Source organism: Lygodium microphyllum, chromosome 29 (assembly GCF_053477565.2).
Source record: "Lygodium microphyllum isolate KBCC chromosome 29, Lygodium_microphyllum_v1.1.10, whole genome shotgun sequence".
Lineage (NCBI taxonomy): Eukaryota > Viridiplantae > Streptophyta > Polypodiopsida > Schizaeales > Lygodiaceae > Lygodium > Lygodium microphyllum.
Genome location: NC_141163.1, coordinates 73923777 through 73940471, shown reverse-complemented (window position 1 = coordinate 73940471; position 16695 = coordinate 73923777). Strand labels below are relative to the sequence as shown.

At 40.1% G+C, this 16695-nt stretch overlaps 1 protein-coding gene across 3 annotated transcripts; it reads left to right on the top strand.

The window, feature by feature from the left end:
* The first annotated feature begins 713 nt into the window (after positions 1–713).
* LOC148010797 (E3 ubiquitin-protein ligase RZFP34-like) lies at positions 714–8179 on the top strand. Of its 3 annotated transcripts, none has more exons than XM_087672279.1 (13): positions 714–956; positions 1097–1298; positions 1385–1472; positions 1555–1611; positions 1719–1751; positions 1840–1917; positions 2191–2234; positions 2365–2405; positions 7087–7169; positions 7266–7357; positions 7442–7511; positions 7603–7644; positions 7751–8179. In XM_087672279.1, exons 2-13 carry the CDS (start codon positions 1198–1200, stop codon positions 7883–7885), a joined length of 864 nt encoding a protein of 287 aa, XP_087528405.1. In that variant the 5' UTR covers positions 714–956; positions 1097–1197; the 3' UTR covers positions 7886–8179. The 3 variants fall into 3 exon arrangements, with proteins under 3 accessions (XP_087528405.1, XP_087528408.1, XP_087528406.1); XM_087672282.1 differs by having other exon boundaries at positions 1091–1298; XM_087672280.1 differs by having other exon boundaries at positions 1033–1298.
* Positions 8180–16695: the final 8516 nt, after the last annotated feature.

Sequence of the window (16695 nt, the reverse complement as noted above, 5' to 3'; positions counted from 1 at the left end):
ATGTGCTTCATCATTATGTTGTGAGAAGTGCAACCCCCTTCATCTTTCATGTGTAAAAGGAAATGATTACACAGTTGCTCAATATTTGTATGTCATTACATGCAAAACATGCTATCATATTGCACAAAGCACGTTGTTTGTCCATTTTTGTAAGCAAAGAGATACAAAAACATAGAGCGAGTAGAGTAGACCTTATGAGCCTCACAATGATGTGAGCTGTGCAAAACACAATTATTGGCGTGCTAAGCAATCTGGAGGGCATCTACTATTGGGGGGGGAGTCATTCAATATGTGTCCTTTTTATTTAAAAACAAAAAGGTTGTTTTCTTGTGGACCCACTACAACTTCTACTGGCCTCACACCCACACCCTTAGAGTAAAAAATTAGCTGAAGGAATATGTTTTACTTTACATGTGGCAAAATTTGATTCAACAAAAATGTGCATAAACTTTCGTAATTGGAAATAATGAAAATTATATTTTTCCCAATGCTAGTGTGAACACCCATGTTTTTTTCCTTTGGATTATAAAAGTTGATGCATACTTTTGATTGAATCAAATTCTGACACGTATAGAGTAGAACACCTTCGACTGGCCAAACTTTTTTCATATGAGGTACGACTCTACAAGGGCCAAGGCCACTAGAACTTGTCCAACTCCACCCGTTACGTCAGTTGTCTGCCGGGCCTGCCCTCTACGCGGGCAAGAGGCTCTTATAAGTCATAGGGCCTTGCCATCGGCATGCTTCAATCAGAAGAGGCAGCGGCAGTAGAAGGGGAGAGACACACACACACACACACACACACAGTCTCTCTCTCTCTCTCTCTCTCTCTCTACTACTTTCTTTTTCTCACCCGTCGTCGGATCATTTCGTGTTCGCCTGCATCAAGCATTTGCTGTTTCTCCTCCAATCCTGCAACATCAAGCATTTGCTGCTCCCTCGCAGTAATGCCTTTGGTAAGCTTTTTCCATCTTCCAAAGCCTTTTGTATTTCATCGTAATGGAGCGGACCAAACGGCTCTCGGCTTTACAGAAGCTTCTTTCAAACGGTTGATCGAACCCTTGCATGCACTTGTCTCGTCTCAACGGAGCTGTAGGTCCGTGAATCCCTTCGATTGGATCAATTTTCGAGCGCAGATGTTTTAAAGCATTGTTGAAACTCGAGGCAGGTGTAAGCATTTTCGATGTTAGGTTGGGGATGCCACGTGTTGAACCCCCTACAACAGGTCTCGAGAAAGAACTGAATTGCGAGTCTGTGTTTACTCCGGACAGTCAAAAGGAAAGCCAAATGAAGCATGGGTACGCTTGTTATTCCTGTATTCACTTCGTGACAGTTTTGTATGCTGTCTGTCCCTGATCTCGACACCATTTTGATCTGTTTTCAGATGCAAGCATTACAGGAGAAGATGCAAAATTAGAGCACCTTGCTGCAATGAGGTGTTTGACTGTCGTCATTGCCATAACGAGGCAAAGGTTAGTTCTATCACTACTTGCCATGGTCAGGATCTTCTCTGGTTGTTTTTCGACTCAGGGTCTTGTCTTTGTTCTTGTAAAGGGTCTAGAGGAAGATCCATCTCAACGACATGAAGTACCCCGGCACAAAGTTGAGAAGGTACTCATGCCATCATTGTTCGGACCATTCAGTGAATTGATATCTTAAGCAAGTGCATGTTTGCAGTATGGCTTAACGGGAGTGTCTTTATGCTTTGTATTGACCAGGTCATTTGTGCTGTGTGTAGCACTGAACAAACGGTAAACTGCAGTTTTTACTACTGTTGTTTCTCTAAGTTCCAAGCTTTCTACCGTCAGTATTTTGACATCACCTATCAAATCTTATCAGGCCCAACAAAAATGCATAAATTGTGGGATTTGTATGGGGGAGTACTTTTGTCACAAATGCAAGTTCTATGATGATGATGTAAGTCTTGTCGATCTCTTTTAGAGTCAAATTAGTTGGTCCAGGTTTGTGGTGTTGTAGCTGTCCTTGTTTTATAAGGTAATTTTTCAGAGTGTTAAGGTCATCCATGAGGTTTGGTTCATGAATACTTAGTAAATTGAAGGTCGTTAGATGTTATTGCATGTCTGAATTAGTGCTTCCAAGCAACAATGTTATGCGGGTTTTTTATTTATTTCATTTCAAAACAGTACGCTCCCAAAGACCTAAAGGTTTAACATATGTGGTCTTTTGCAGATATCAAAACGGCAGTTTCATTGTGATGCATGCGGCATTTGCAGGCAAGACACAAATGAACAATGCACACTGCAATTGCGATTGGTTTTATGCACTTGAAAATTGGTTTTCTTGAAGTGATTTGAACATGTAGTAATGCTTTATGTGACTTTGTTTATTTGTGTATTTTGCCAGGGTTGGTGGCAGAGACAACTTCTTTCATTGTGACCGTTGTGGTAAAGACATTACTATTTTAGCTTATTTTAGTAAATTTTTGAGGCTCAAATATGTTCTTTTTGTGAAGAAAGGGGTTTTGCATATTCAAAGTGGTTGCCTAAATGGCTAAGCTACCTAAGGGTTACAACATGGAGGTTGTGAGTTCAAGTCTATAGAGCACTTCATTTGTGGCTCTCTTGTCTTCTCAAGGACTCTTGTTTAAGCCTTAAGGGTCATGGTTGTGGTTTGCCCACCTTGGTGGGTGCCAAGTTGTTGGAGAAGAGGAAGAGGGCTTTGTTGTTTATGCAAAAGGGTTGTGTGCATGTGGAAGTTAACTTGATGATATGTAGGGATAGTACAAGTTATGAGAAGGGATTTGTAGGTAGTGTACTACTTTATATGGTGTAAACTTTATGGTCAATGACGGATGGCGTTTAGTAGGGAATGATGGAAGTGGGTATCTAAGAGAAATGTGAGTTTTTGCCCTTTGTAGTTATACTCTCTCTTGTCCAATTGATACTAGATTTTTGATATACTACATGATTGTAGATTGCTAGCTTTGCTTAGACTTTCAAACTGTAAGTTGATGGCCAAACAACAAATCTATAATATATGTTATGCTTCGAAGGCTATATGCGCAGCCTTTCTTACCAGCTATAGAGGCATATTTTGAAGTGGTGTGTACTCATATCACAAACGACAAAGGACACACACTACATTGGTTTTGAGTGATACTCCTTCTTCATACTATGAACATTATTGAATTATAGGTAAAGTAGACATTACCTATATTTTCCAAGGATGAGTGACAGTTCTCAATGTTGTTTGAGCATGCAATCAATGTAGTTCAAATTCCACCATGTGGACACTATTTGAGATAATACATGGGTGGCTAGGTAGCAATAACTTGAACTGCACATTGGAGATCTCTATCTGGAATTATGTGGCAATTCAATTTATTGTGGATATGGATCAATTGATGAAGCAAATTTGAGAGAATAATCTGTCAGAGTGAAGCAATATGGAAGCAAATGACTGAGACAAAGAGTGAACAAAGAGAGAAGAGAGAGAGAGAGACAGTGAAACGCAGGAAATCTGCAATGAAGAATGCTGTATAAGGATGTAGAATTATACACGGGTGTAGAGAGAATATTTGCTATGTCTCCACCTCGAAGCTCTCGGTCTTCGTTAGCCTCAAGGGCAATCTCCACGATCTGTACCCTGAAATCTGTGAGACGCAACTCACCAAGACGGTTGGAGACGGCCTATAAATAGGTTGAAAATAATGCCTAAAAAAATACAGGTCGGATGCAATTAATGTAGTCTGACTGGTGCCATGTGGCATTTGGCTAACTACTTGCCATGTGGCGCTTGGCTGTCTAGGTAATGACTCTAACATCCCCTCTCAGATCCTGGACAAGGTATAAGGCGAAGGGATCTAGAAAGTTGGTGAAGTAGAGTTTGGGGAAGTGTCTTCGTAAACAAATCTGCAAGATTGTCTTCGGTCATACAGTATTCCACATTGATGGTCTCATCTAGGAGCTTCTCCTTGATGAAGTGGTAGTGGATCTATATGTGCTTCTTTGGGCATGGAATACAGGATTTCGTGCCAAGGCAATGCAACACTCATTGTTGCACGGTAGAATAGTAGGACGAGTTTGGGGGCAGCCAAGCTTCTCCACTCCAATAAACGCAGAAGCCACACAATCTCACATGTGGTAGAAGACGTGGCTTGATACTCTGTCTCAGTCTAAGAGAGGGCTACTGTGGGCTGCTTCTTGCTACTCCAAGAGATAACACCTGCATCCAAGATAAAATAATAGTGTGTAGTAGACCGCCTAAGGTTCACATCGCCAACCCAATTTGAATTACTCCAACTTGCAAGAACAACATTGGAAGCACATGTACATGATGGATAGGAAATCCTGAGGTTGGAGGTCCCCCTTAGAAACCGTAGTATCCTCTAAGCAGCTTGCCAATGCACCTGCTGAGATGCACTCATGAACCCAACCAAGAGACCTTCAACAAAACATAGATCAACCCATGTGTTGAGGAGCCAAATCAATGATCCAATTAGCTGATGGTAGCGGGAAGCATCCGCCAAAGGAGAATTTGAGCGTGAAGTGGCCTTTTAGTTTGGATCCATAGGAGTAGAAATGGACTGACAATCCTCCATCTCAAAAGTCACCAAGAGCTTTGGTACATATCTTTGTTGAGAGATGAAAATTTGAATGTGCTTGGTGCCTTCGTGACCTCCGCAGTCCATCTTGCGGTTGCCTCTCCTCAGGGACACTCTCAATCTTCATCTATTGAAGTCTCAGCCTCAGCCACAGCCTCGATCGCCACAGCCTTTGCCCATAGACATTGAGGTGTCTAACGATGCTCTATCATGGTATGGGCATGCACAAAACACAGAGCAGCCCCCTTTGATTGTGAAAATACAGCCTGCTAGGGCTATTGTTCGCTCGTCCCGCTCCTTTGTCACCCGCCGAAGGCGATGAAAAGGTAAAATCTGCACTTGAAGGCCCAAAACGTAGTCTTCTTCCTTCCCTAACTGCAAAAAAACAGCACCACCTTCAGCAAATCTTCTCTTTTCTCACATGCCCACGCTTGCTTCAGCCTTGTTCTGATGCGCAGCCCACCTGCTCGCACTTGAACCGCTGAATATGCAGCCTTGTGTCGTGTTGAAATCTCCTCTTTAGATGGGTCAGTCCTTCAATGCTCTAATACCATGTCGGAGTGAAGCAATGTGGAAGTGAATGACCGAGACAAAGAGTGAATAGAGAGAGAGAAAGAGACAGTGAAACACAAAATCTGCAGTGAAGAATGCTGTATAAGGATGCAGAATTATACATGGGTGCAGAGAGAATATCTGCGTATGTCTCCACCTTGAAGATCTCGGTCTTCGTCAGCCCCGAGGGCAGTTTCCACGGTCTGCAGCCTGAAATTTGTGAGACACAACTGACCAAGACTGCTGGAAACAGAGCCTATAAATAGGCTGAAAATAATGCCTAAAAAAATACAGGTTGCAGCCGACTGCTGCAGTCCGACTGACTGCTGTCCAACTGCTGCCACGTGGCACCTGGTCGACTGCCTGCCATGTGGCGCCTGCGTGTCCAGGTAACAACTCTTAACATATTCAACTGCGCATTGGAGATCTCTATTGGGAATTATGTGTTTTCTCAACTTATTGTGGATGTGGATCGATTGTTGAAGTAGATTTGGGAGAATAGCTAATGGGCACAGCACCGACAAAATAAGGCCGAGAAACATTGATGCGAGTTGATCTTTTGTGAAGGTGAATTGTGCTATCTCAAGCAATGTTTGAAGTAGTTTGGGGAGTTTTCACCTATAGCTAGCACCAGAGAAGAAGGGACTTTTCTGCATCACTATGAAGCTAAATGATGTGGCTTATCAGCTGGAGTTGCCCTGTTATTGGGAGATGCATTTGGTGTTTCATGTTATTCTTTTTGCACAGTACCATTATCCATGGTCCTAGATCGGGAGGAGCTAGAGTTGGTGATGCTCACTGGCTTGAAGAATTGTTGGTGCTGGAATAATCGTTACTCTACAGTTACAAGAAGGGACAGTTACAAGAAGGGCACTGTGTGGAAGGAGCTCGAGTATTTGTTCAAGTTCAAGGGTGCCCCCATGCACTAGGTAGTGCGGCTGGATGAGTCCGCAACTTCTTGCCCTCTCTTGGGATCAATGAAGAGGCTATGTGACTCGGGACAGCTGCATTTCTTGTGGAGCAGAATGTAATGCATCTGGGCACTGTCCACATCCAAGTGCTTATATACTGGGTGATTGACATGATGGAATGACGCGGCTCCAGTGCTATGAGGCGGAAAATGGTATAGGGTGTATAGTTGGGTAGTGTTTGCATGTGGAGTGAGGCAGTAGACCATGCATGCAGTCAGGGGCAGCACTTGGGTCGGAGCTGCAAATTCTTACCAGTTGAGCAGGAGAGTTCGTGATTGAGGCATTATTGAGGCAAGTTGGAGTTTTTCATGGCTTTGATTGAGGTTGAAGATAAGTTCATGGCAGATTGCAGTGGGTGTAGAAGACCATTCCTGAATAAGACAGCAAGGCAGCTTCAATGATTTGATATGAAGAGTGTTGGATCATGCTCGGGCTGGTGTCCTGGTTACCTTGTACAAATCTGTGCAACTTCTATATATAAGATTTGAGGGGCTCTTCTTGGGTTCTCTCAATCTTTATTGAGTTGTGATTTTAGGACCTAGTGTCTTACAACCACATTTATCCAAATTGTTGTGTCCCTTCAAGGAAGATTATTGTCATTCAGACAAAGTGACGGCCAGCCTACCAATATGATATCACCAACAATCCAAAAACAATTCAGACTCAGATACTATGTTAGGTGCCCACTATAACCTAGCCTTAAAATATAGGAAATTCAATGGTCCTTGGCTTTACAATAATTTGTCAAAGGTTCCAAGGTTTTACATAAACCAGATACGTTTATGAGTATGCAAGAATAATTTTTTTCCAGTCTTTCTTCAGTATGGGAATTTGTCCTCTTATGCCCTTATGATGTGAAAACCATGAAGCCTAGAAGGTTGTTGATCCTAAGGCCTTGTCAGGACCCAGAAGGCAGATTAAGAATTAATCAATAATCTTGGGTCATTTTGGCTACATTGTCAGAATGCATTTGAGGTTAACATGGGGTTCTGTATGCAGGATGCTGCTATACAATGAAACTGAAGAATGGACATCCATGTGTGGAAAATTCAATGCAGCATAACTGTCCAGTTTGCTTTGAGGTCTATCTTTTGCTCTTCTGATCTCATGTTTTTTCGATGTGCCGAACTGTGTGTACTAATTGTAGGTGTGTAACATGTTTGTTGTTTTGGTGGCAGTACTTATTCGACTCTATAAAGGATATCACAGTCCTGCAGTGTGGTCACACCATGCATCTGGAGTGCTTAGAAGAGATGAGGTCTCACTCCAAGTAAGCTAAACTACCCATATTTTCTGCAGTTATGGCGCTGCTAATCAATCAGCGATGTCTGAAGTCTGTGCCTCTATCTTGCAGGTACACTTGCCCTATGTGCTCAAAATCAATTTTTGACATGTCCAAGGCATGGGAACACCTTGACAGAGAGGTAAATGCGTGTCTTGCTGTCAGTAGTAGTTCAACAGATATGCCTAGTTTGAAACCTTCAATAAGCTCAAAGCAAATTCTTGCTGATGCAGGTTGCTACTACACCGATGCCAGAAGTATATCGAAATAAAATGGTACTGTGTGGCCTTGATCAGATTGTTTGCTTGCCAAAATGGTGATTGTGTATAACCATGCTCTACATATCTCATGGTTGATGTGCAATGATATTGGTGGATGCAGGTGTGGATACTGTGCAATGACTGTGGTGCAAACAATGAGGTTCTGTTCCATGTGATTGCTCACAAATGCCTCAGCTGCAAGTCTTACAACACTCGGCAAACAAAGGGATGCCTGTTGACAGGACAAAGCAGCTAGTGAATTTGACGATTCTTTCTTTTGATGCTGTCTACTTGTCATGTGGGTCCAATCATCTAAATTATGGTTATTGTTTCACCCCCATAAAGTTTTCACTGCCTGATACAATGCCCTCTTATGAATGGCTGTGGTGCCTTAATTGTCTACAATATTAGAGGTGTTTTGGGTAGTTTGATGAGAATATTTCGAAAAAGTGTGTTATGATTCTGGAGAGTATCACAAATGCAAATCTCTATTCTCAACCACACCGTGTACTGAACTGTTTTGTGAAGATACTTCACTAAATTTGCTTCCAGAAGTAGGCTTCTTTTTAGACTGTAGCTTGGCCTCTGGCTTTGACTATGGTTGGCTAACACATCAGGGTACATCAAATTAACCCGCTAGTAGAGAGTGGCATAGGCCCTACCTTACTCTTTTGTCCATGTTTCTACCTTATGGTTGTGTTGTACAGGGAATCAAGTTCTGGAAACAAATTTGTCTTTGTTTTGGCCCATTTTGGAATGCTTGTATCGGTGGCCTTTCGTTCGTTTTTTTCATGTTGGTTTTGAAATCTTGGTTGTCAACCATTTTGGATTCGTAACCTATATTAACCTTATGTTTCCTTGGGGTGTTCGAACAAACCATCAGTGCCAATTCCAATGTGACAAGCAATTATGACAAGCTATCATGTGACTAAATAAAACCATAAACATGTTTGGGTTCCTCTACTTTCAACGACAAAAACAGGTTGTTCCTTGTCCTAAGATTTATGAAAAAACTTTCCAAGTTCATTGCATGTGATTTCTTTGTATTACACATTACTTGAGGTTCAACAAATTTAATTGTATGGAAAGTAACAAACACTAATTATATCTTATGGACGAACCTTTGCTAATGTATTTTTTTGTAATAATCTTTACTATTTATTATTTAAAGGCATGCTTGGGTGACTCTAACCAAGGAAAAAAAGACCTTAAGCTTATGTGTAAGATAGGGAGGTTTGGTATTCAAGAGAGAGATGGGGTATTTTTTTGGAAGGGCGATGTAATAATGAAAAGAGGGGAGGTGAGTCTTCGAAACATAGCGTTCTCTCTCACAAAAGTTATTTGTGGTTCTCTCTCTCTCTCATATAGAGTTTTTTAAATTCTAATTGAAGATATGAGATGAAATGATATTTTAATTGGTGAATAGCATATTAGGGTTAGACTCGCACACAGAAAGGATTGATGCCTTGAAGTGTGGGCTAGATATGATAGAACAGACACTTACAATCAATAAGATGGCATGATAATGAAATGCTTATATAATGTGCATGTGTGGGCTAAAAGCTTGAAATGCACATTTCTTTGTATAGAAAAGTCACATGAAGATTTTGATATCGTTTTTGCGATGTACTCGGAAAAAGCTTTCATATGATATCCATATTGGGAGGGGGAGTCTCTAAATTTTAGGAGGTCTTTAAATTTAAGGAGTCTCGAATTAGTCTAAAAATGCTAGTATTAAAAAATAGGGATATCAGTCTAAAAATAGTAAATTTTGTACTTTGACTGTGCTTACTAAATTTGGTTATTTTTATTCTTGACAGTATTTAGCCCAAAAAGAAAGGCTATAGAGAAGACACTTGTCACATAAGTTTCCAAGTGTTCTATCACTTGTCACATCTCATGACGTGGTTGGACACTTGTCTTGTGCTACTCTACTTTTTCCTTTTGTACTAGCTCTTTCCTCTCCTATAAATAAGAGTTCGTTTTTTTTCATTCAGCATCATTTTTCTTTGCTGTAAACTCATGTACAACACCCACAAATAGCCAGAAACTGGCCCCATCCATCCCCATCATCATTCCCCACTTCTCCATTATCAAATTTCTCCATATTCCCTTTTCTATCACTGCTGTTTTACAGGACAACAAGCCTTTAAATTCATTATAGCATCTCCATCTTGAGTTCTTTTTTCCATTTTAGCAACAAGAAGCAAGCCCCATCCATGTACTGTTGATCAACGATGAAGAAAGATTGATTTCCCCTCTTTCTTCTCTCATACTGTAAAGAAATCAGTTCTTATCATTGTATAATAGATAATGCATATGTGTTTGTACATCTTTGCATGTTCTTGTGAGAGTGAGAATTACTTCTCCTCACTCTCAGGTTGATTGTAACTGAGCTTTTTCCTAAGGGACTTGGGTTGAGCAGAAATACATTCCTTCGGGGGGAGGGGGGAGGGGAGGGGAGATTTGCCCCTCTTTAACCCTCAATCTTGTCTCCATTACTTTTACATTTTTATGACTGTAAATTTGTGAGTAATTTTTATTTTCAGCTTTAAGTGTTCATTCTCTTTCATATTAAATCTAAAAAACAAGCGAATATCATAATTGTTAAGCATACTACGTTGTTTGGGGCGTTTACAGTGGTATCAGAGCTTTGGCTCGGTTCTCACTCCAACACTGGTAGTGCTTACAATTATAAGTTTGTTTGTTTTCAGCCCTTGCATTGAGTGCTTGAGCATATTTTTCTTAGAGTCTCAATGGATCAGCCAAGTGCTATCCTTCAAGCCATTCAAAGTCTTAGAGAGGAGAATCAGTAAATTCGTGAGCAACTTCTCAAACTAGAAAAAGTTGAGAATCCCAAAGAATTCAAGGAAAGAAGCCCATCTGCTTTAAGGAGATAAAGCTATACGAATGAAAGGAGCCAATCAAGAAGTCCAACTACTTCTAAGAGGTAGTCCCATTCTACTTCAAGACAAAGAAAGAGATGCGTCGAAGCTCATCCTCTTCTTCAAAGTCATCTGGCGCCTACTCTGATGGACCCTCTTCTAGTGATGAAGAGTCACACCCTTCTTGTGGAAGACCTCATCATCGTCAAAGGCATCGACATTCTTCACCCTCGTCTCCATCTTCATTCCCATCAAGTACTTCATCATCTTCAACCTCAAGATCCGGGCATGGACGAAGGCATAGGAAGAAGAAGAAGACTAAGTCACTATCTCAACTTGAAAAGAAGATCAAGTTCAATATGTATGATGGTTCTCGAAATCCTGATCTTCTTCTGAAGTTTATTCGTCAATTTCAAATTTTGTATGGTCGTGACAAGTATAAAGAAAAAGAAAAGATTAAGTTTGTAGCTTTACATTTGACCGACTTAGCCCATACTTGGTGGACGGGGTTGGAATATGATCATGCTGCCCCAAAATCATGGCGGTCCTTTGTTCGCATGATACAAAGTCAATTTCTTCCTGTTCATTTCAAAAGAGATGTAAAAATGGAATGGGATCGGCTTTGGCAAAGGAAAAATGAGTCACTTGGTGACTATACCAAGAGATTTTGGGAGCTACTTTTGAAGGTCCAACATTTCAAGAAGATCAGCAGTTTGGAAAAGCTTAGGAAGTTTCAAGGAGGTTTGCATTTTAAACTTCGTACTGCTCTCAATCATTATCATTGTTCTAGTCTCAGGGAACTCATTGACCATGCTGAGACATGGAAAATGGAGCACAATGGCAACAAATCATTCCAAAAGAATGATAAGAAGAGAGTAGCTGATGATGAGGAGTATTCAGCCCCAAATGAAGGACAAAAACAGCGGCAAAAGCAACCATCAAATCAAAAGAAGATGAAGCCCTATGCACCTTCTAATGCTCCTCAATTTCGCTCCAATCTATACCCACAAGCAAAGCAACTTTCCGAAGAAGAAAAGCAGCGCTTCATGAAAGAAGGAAAGTGCTTTAAATGTAGACAAATAGGCCACATAGCGAAGCAATGTCCAAACAAAGGACAAAGCAAGGTTTCTGACAACAAGCCTAAGTCGCCAGTGAAAATCAATGCTATCAGTGATGTAGTTGCAAACACAACTCACACTCCAGAGATGCGCAAATTATTAAAAGCTTGGGGACAGTTGCAAGGTAAGCAAGCACTATTCTTGATAGATCTTGAGGCAAATGCCTTGCAATTAGCTAAAGAGCTTGGATTAAAGAATGAAGAGATGGACACTCCGGTAGAAGTTCGCCAAGCTTTAAATGCTGATGAAGGTGACACAGTGAAGACTGTGACACACTACATTGGTAAGCTCAAGTTTCAAATTCAAGGCTACAGTGACAAAGATACCTTCTGTATCGGAGACCTTGATGGTTGCGATGTGATTCTTGGCATGCCTTGGAATCTTAGAGTAGATTCAATCATCTTCTCTCAGAAAAAGAAGGTAGAACTCACCAACAAAGGCAAGAAGTACGAGATCCAAGCTGGAGTTTCTGGAGACACCATACCTATGGTAAGCCATATACAAGTCTCTAGAGCAATTAAGGATTGTGTTCAATGTTATTTGCTTTATGTCACTGATTAAAAGATAATATGAATGCTGAAAACCAAGAGCGACTTCAGCTCTTGGAAAAGTATAAAGATTGTTTTTCAGAAGATCTTCCTTATCAGCTTCCCCCAGAAAGGCTAGAAGACCATCATATTGATATTATTCTGGGCAGTTCTCCTCCTAATATAGCACCATACCGTGTGAGCCGTCCTCAACAAGAAGAAATCAGAAAGCAAGTCGAAGACCTACTCAACCGTGGGCTATTAGGCCAAGTAGCTCACCATTTTGTTCACTGGTTCTTCTTGTTCAAAAGAAAGATGGCACATTCAGGATGTGCATTGATTATCGAGTCCTCAACAAAATCACTGTGAAGAATCGATTTTCTATTCCTAGAATTGACAACATTTTGGATCATCTAGGAGGCTCAAAGGTTTTCAGCTGCATTGATCTAAAGAGTAGTTATCATCAAATTAGAGTAATACCACAAGATGTACACAAAATTGCTTTTCGCACTTCATACGGTCTTTATGAATTCTTGGTGGTTCCTTTTGGATTAACCAATGCACTAGCCACCTTTAATCGAATGATGGAGCACATCTTTAGAGAGCATTGATAATATGTCAGTACTTTCTTTGATGATATTCTTGTCTTTAGCAAGAATGAAGAGGAGCATCATCAGCACTTGGAAATTGTTCTACAATTACTTCAACAAAATCAACTCTTGGTAAATGGTAAAAAGAGTGAATTTTTCATGCATAAAATAAATTACATTGGGCATGTCATCTCTTCTGAAGAGATTCAGATGAATCCTAAAAAGATCAAGATAATCCAATAATGGCCTCATCTTCATGATGTACATGAGGTGCGATCATTTCTTGGCTTATGCTCTTATTACCGCCGCTTCATCAAGCATTTTGCACATATGGCTTCTCCACTTCATGACCTTACAAAGAAGAAGACCTCTTTCCAATGGAAGGAAAAAGAGAAGGCAGACTTCACAAGGCTGAAAACAGCTCTTACTTCTGGATATGTTCTTATCATTCCAGATTTGGTAAAACCATTTGTGATGGAAGAAGATGCTTGCGGTGATTGTATTGGTGCAGTGCTAAATCAAGAAGGCCATGCCGTAGCCTTTGAAAGCCGTCGTCTAAATGATGTGGAGAAAATGTATGACATTTATGAAAAGGAGCTCTTAGCAGTGGTTCATGCTTTGAAGATATGGAAACATTATCTTTTAGGCAATGAATTCCTTATTAAAACTGATCATCAGAGCTTGAAGTATTTCAAGACTCAAAAGCATTTGCAGGAGAAACATGCAAGATGGAAAAATTTCTTGTTTATATTTCATTTTTAAATTATGTACACTCTAGGGAAACAAAATGTAGTTGCTGATGCACTTTCTAGAGTGCCTCGCATTGCAACTATTACAGTGGCTCATCATGAAGATTTTCAAACGATAAAGAATACTTATGATGAAGATACTGATTTTGCAGCAATTTGGTCAAATTTACAGCAAGGAGGTTCTCATCCAGATTATTCCATCAAAGACGGTTACCTTCTCATGAACAATCGCCTTTGTGTCACTCTTCCTGTTCGACAAAAGGTGCTTAAAGAAAGTCATGAACCCCCTTATGCAGGGCATAGAGGGAGGGCAGCCACTCTAAGTGCAATTGAGCGCTACTTTTATTGGCCAACATTACGAAGAGATACACATAACTTCATTGAGGCTTGTCTAGTATGCCAAAAATCCAAGTATGATAGGCAGAAGACTCCAGGATTGTTGCAACCTCTTCCAGTGCCCAAAGATCCATGGGAATCTATCACAATGGATTTCATCTTAGGTATTCCACGAACACCTCAAGGTCATGATATGATTTGGGTCATAATTGATCAATTCAACAAGCAATCACATTTTATTCCATATCATAAAACATTGAAATCCGCACAAGTTGCAAGACTTTTCATTCAACATATCTTCAGATTACATGGTATGCCTTCTGAGATCATTTCAGATAGAGACTCCAAATTCACAAGTAACTTTTGGCGTGCTTTATTTGAGAATTTGGGAACCACTTTAAAGTTCTTCTCAGCTTTTCATCCTCAAACTGACAACCAAACGGAGGTGATGAATCTCACTCTTTTGGATATGTTGAAAGCTTATGTTAGTAAATATAAGTCACAATGGGAGAAATATATTCCATTATTGGAGTTTGCTTACAACAATATAGTGCACTCATCCACAGGGAAAGCTCCAAATGAAATAGTACAGGGTAAAGTGACTCCTCCTCCAATTATTCGCACTAAAGATAAGATTTTTGCTGCTGATGAGTTTGCTTCAGATTTAAAAACAACAATGGATCAAGTTCGAGCCACTATCAAAGTTGCCTAAGAGCGACAAAAGAAGCAAGCAGATAAACGAAGACCTTTGGCTTTTGAAAAAGGTCAATATGTCTTGCTAAAGTTTGATAAAAGCAGGCTCAAACAAGGTTCCGGTCAAAATTCATCTTTTCCAAAGCTCTCCAGTAGATACTTTGGACCCTTCAAAGTGATTGAGAAAATAAATAAAGTTTCTTATCGACTTGAGCTTCCTGCTCATTGGAAAATACACAATTCTTTTCATGTAAGTTTTCTAAAACCTTACATAGGATCAGAACCAAAGGAACCCATTACTGAAGATCCCCTAGAAGTTGAAGAAATATAGCAACTCTTGGAACTTGAACAGATTTTGTTTCACAAGGATCGAACCACGAGAAGTGGCCTTGTGACACGAAAATTCTTACTAAAATTCAAGAATCTATCCACAACATATGCACACTGGGTAGATGAAAAATTCATGAAGGATTACCTAGACATTCTTCAGCCATATCAAGAAGCTTTTCAGCTGAGGACAGCTGAATAAAAGCCAGAGGGCTGTCACAACTCTATAGAAACATAATTTGTATCATTTTTCATTAATTTGTCTATATAATGATTTATTAAATTTGTTTTCTTTGCACTAATTAGATTAAAAAAAAGTGCATTGGAGCTGGCCACTGATGAGTGGTCACAGGTTATGATGGATCCACTTGGTGGGTTAGAGAAAAGATAGTTCACACTTCCACCTATATGGCCCGATTGGGCGCCTATGGCTAGAACTCATGCATATCAGGGTTAGACTCGCACACAGAAAGGATTGATGCCTTGAAGTGTGGGCTAGATCCGCCAGAACAGACAGTTACAATCAACAAGATGGCATGATCATGAAATGCTTGTACAATGTGCATGTGTGGGCTGAAAGCTTGAAATGTACATTTCTTTGCATTTAGGAGGTTTGTAAATTTTAGGAGCCTCAAATTAGCTTAAAAATGCTAGTCCTAAAAAATAGAGATGTCATTCTAAAAATAGTAAATTCTGTACTCTGACAGTGTTTACTAAATTTGGTTATTTTTATTCTTGACAGTATTCAGCCCAAAAAGGAAGGCTATAAAGAAGAGACAAGTGTTAAGACACTTGTCACACAAGTTTTCAAGTGTCCCACCACTTGTCACATCTCATGACATGTGGCTGGACACTTGTCTTGTGCTACTCCACTTTTCCCTTTTGTACTAGCTCTTCTCTCTCCTATAAATATGAGCTCATTTTTCTTCATTCAGCATCATTTTTCTTTGCTGTAAACTCATGTACAGCACCCACAGATAGCCAGAAACTGGCCCCATCCATCCCCATCATCATTCCCCACTTCTCCATGATCAAATTCCTCCATATTCCCTCTTCTATCACTGCTGTTTTACAGGACAACAAGCTTGTAAATTCATTACATCACCTCCTTCTCGAGCTCTTTTTTCCATTGTAGCAACAAGAAGCAAGCCCTATCCATGTACTGTTGATCAACGATGAAGAAAGGCTGATTTCCCCTCTTTCTTCTCTCATACTGTAAAGAAATCAGTTCTTATCATTGTATAATAGATAATGCATGTGTGTTTGTACATCTTTGCATGATCTTGTGAGAGTGAGAATTACTTCTCCTCACTCTCAGGTTGATTGTAACTGAGCTTTTTCCTAAGGGACTTGGGTTGAGCAGAAATACATTCCTTCGGGGGAGGGTTGGCTCTATTCAACCATCAATCTTGTCTCCATTACTTTTACATTTTCATGACTGTAATTTTGTGAGTAATTTTCATTTTCAGCTTTAAGTGTTCATTCTCTTTTATATTAAATCTCGAAAACAAGCGAATATCATAATTGTTAAGCATACTACCTTGTTCGTGGTGTTTACACAATTTCGGATCACTTGGGATTCAACTTGCAATGGAAGTAATCCGAGTATTGCAATCTATTAAAAAATGGGCATGTGGTTTGATTTGGTGCCACCTTGCCTCCAACATTAATTTGGGGGGGTGGGGGTCAATTTAATATGAGAATGAAACAAAATCTATTTTTGGGGCGCTGAAACCCTACAGGTTACAACTATATATATATAAAGTTAAAAAGGGAGGGTGTGAAATATACCTCTGCCTTTTTTTCTCCCACATCCGTCTGAGTACCTTGGTGGTGTGATG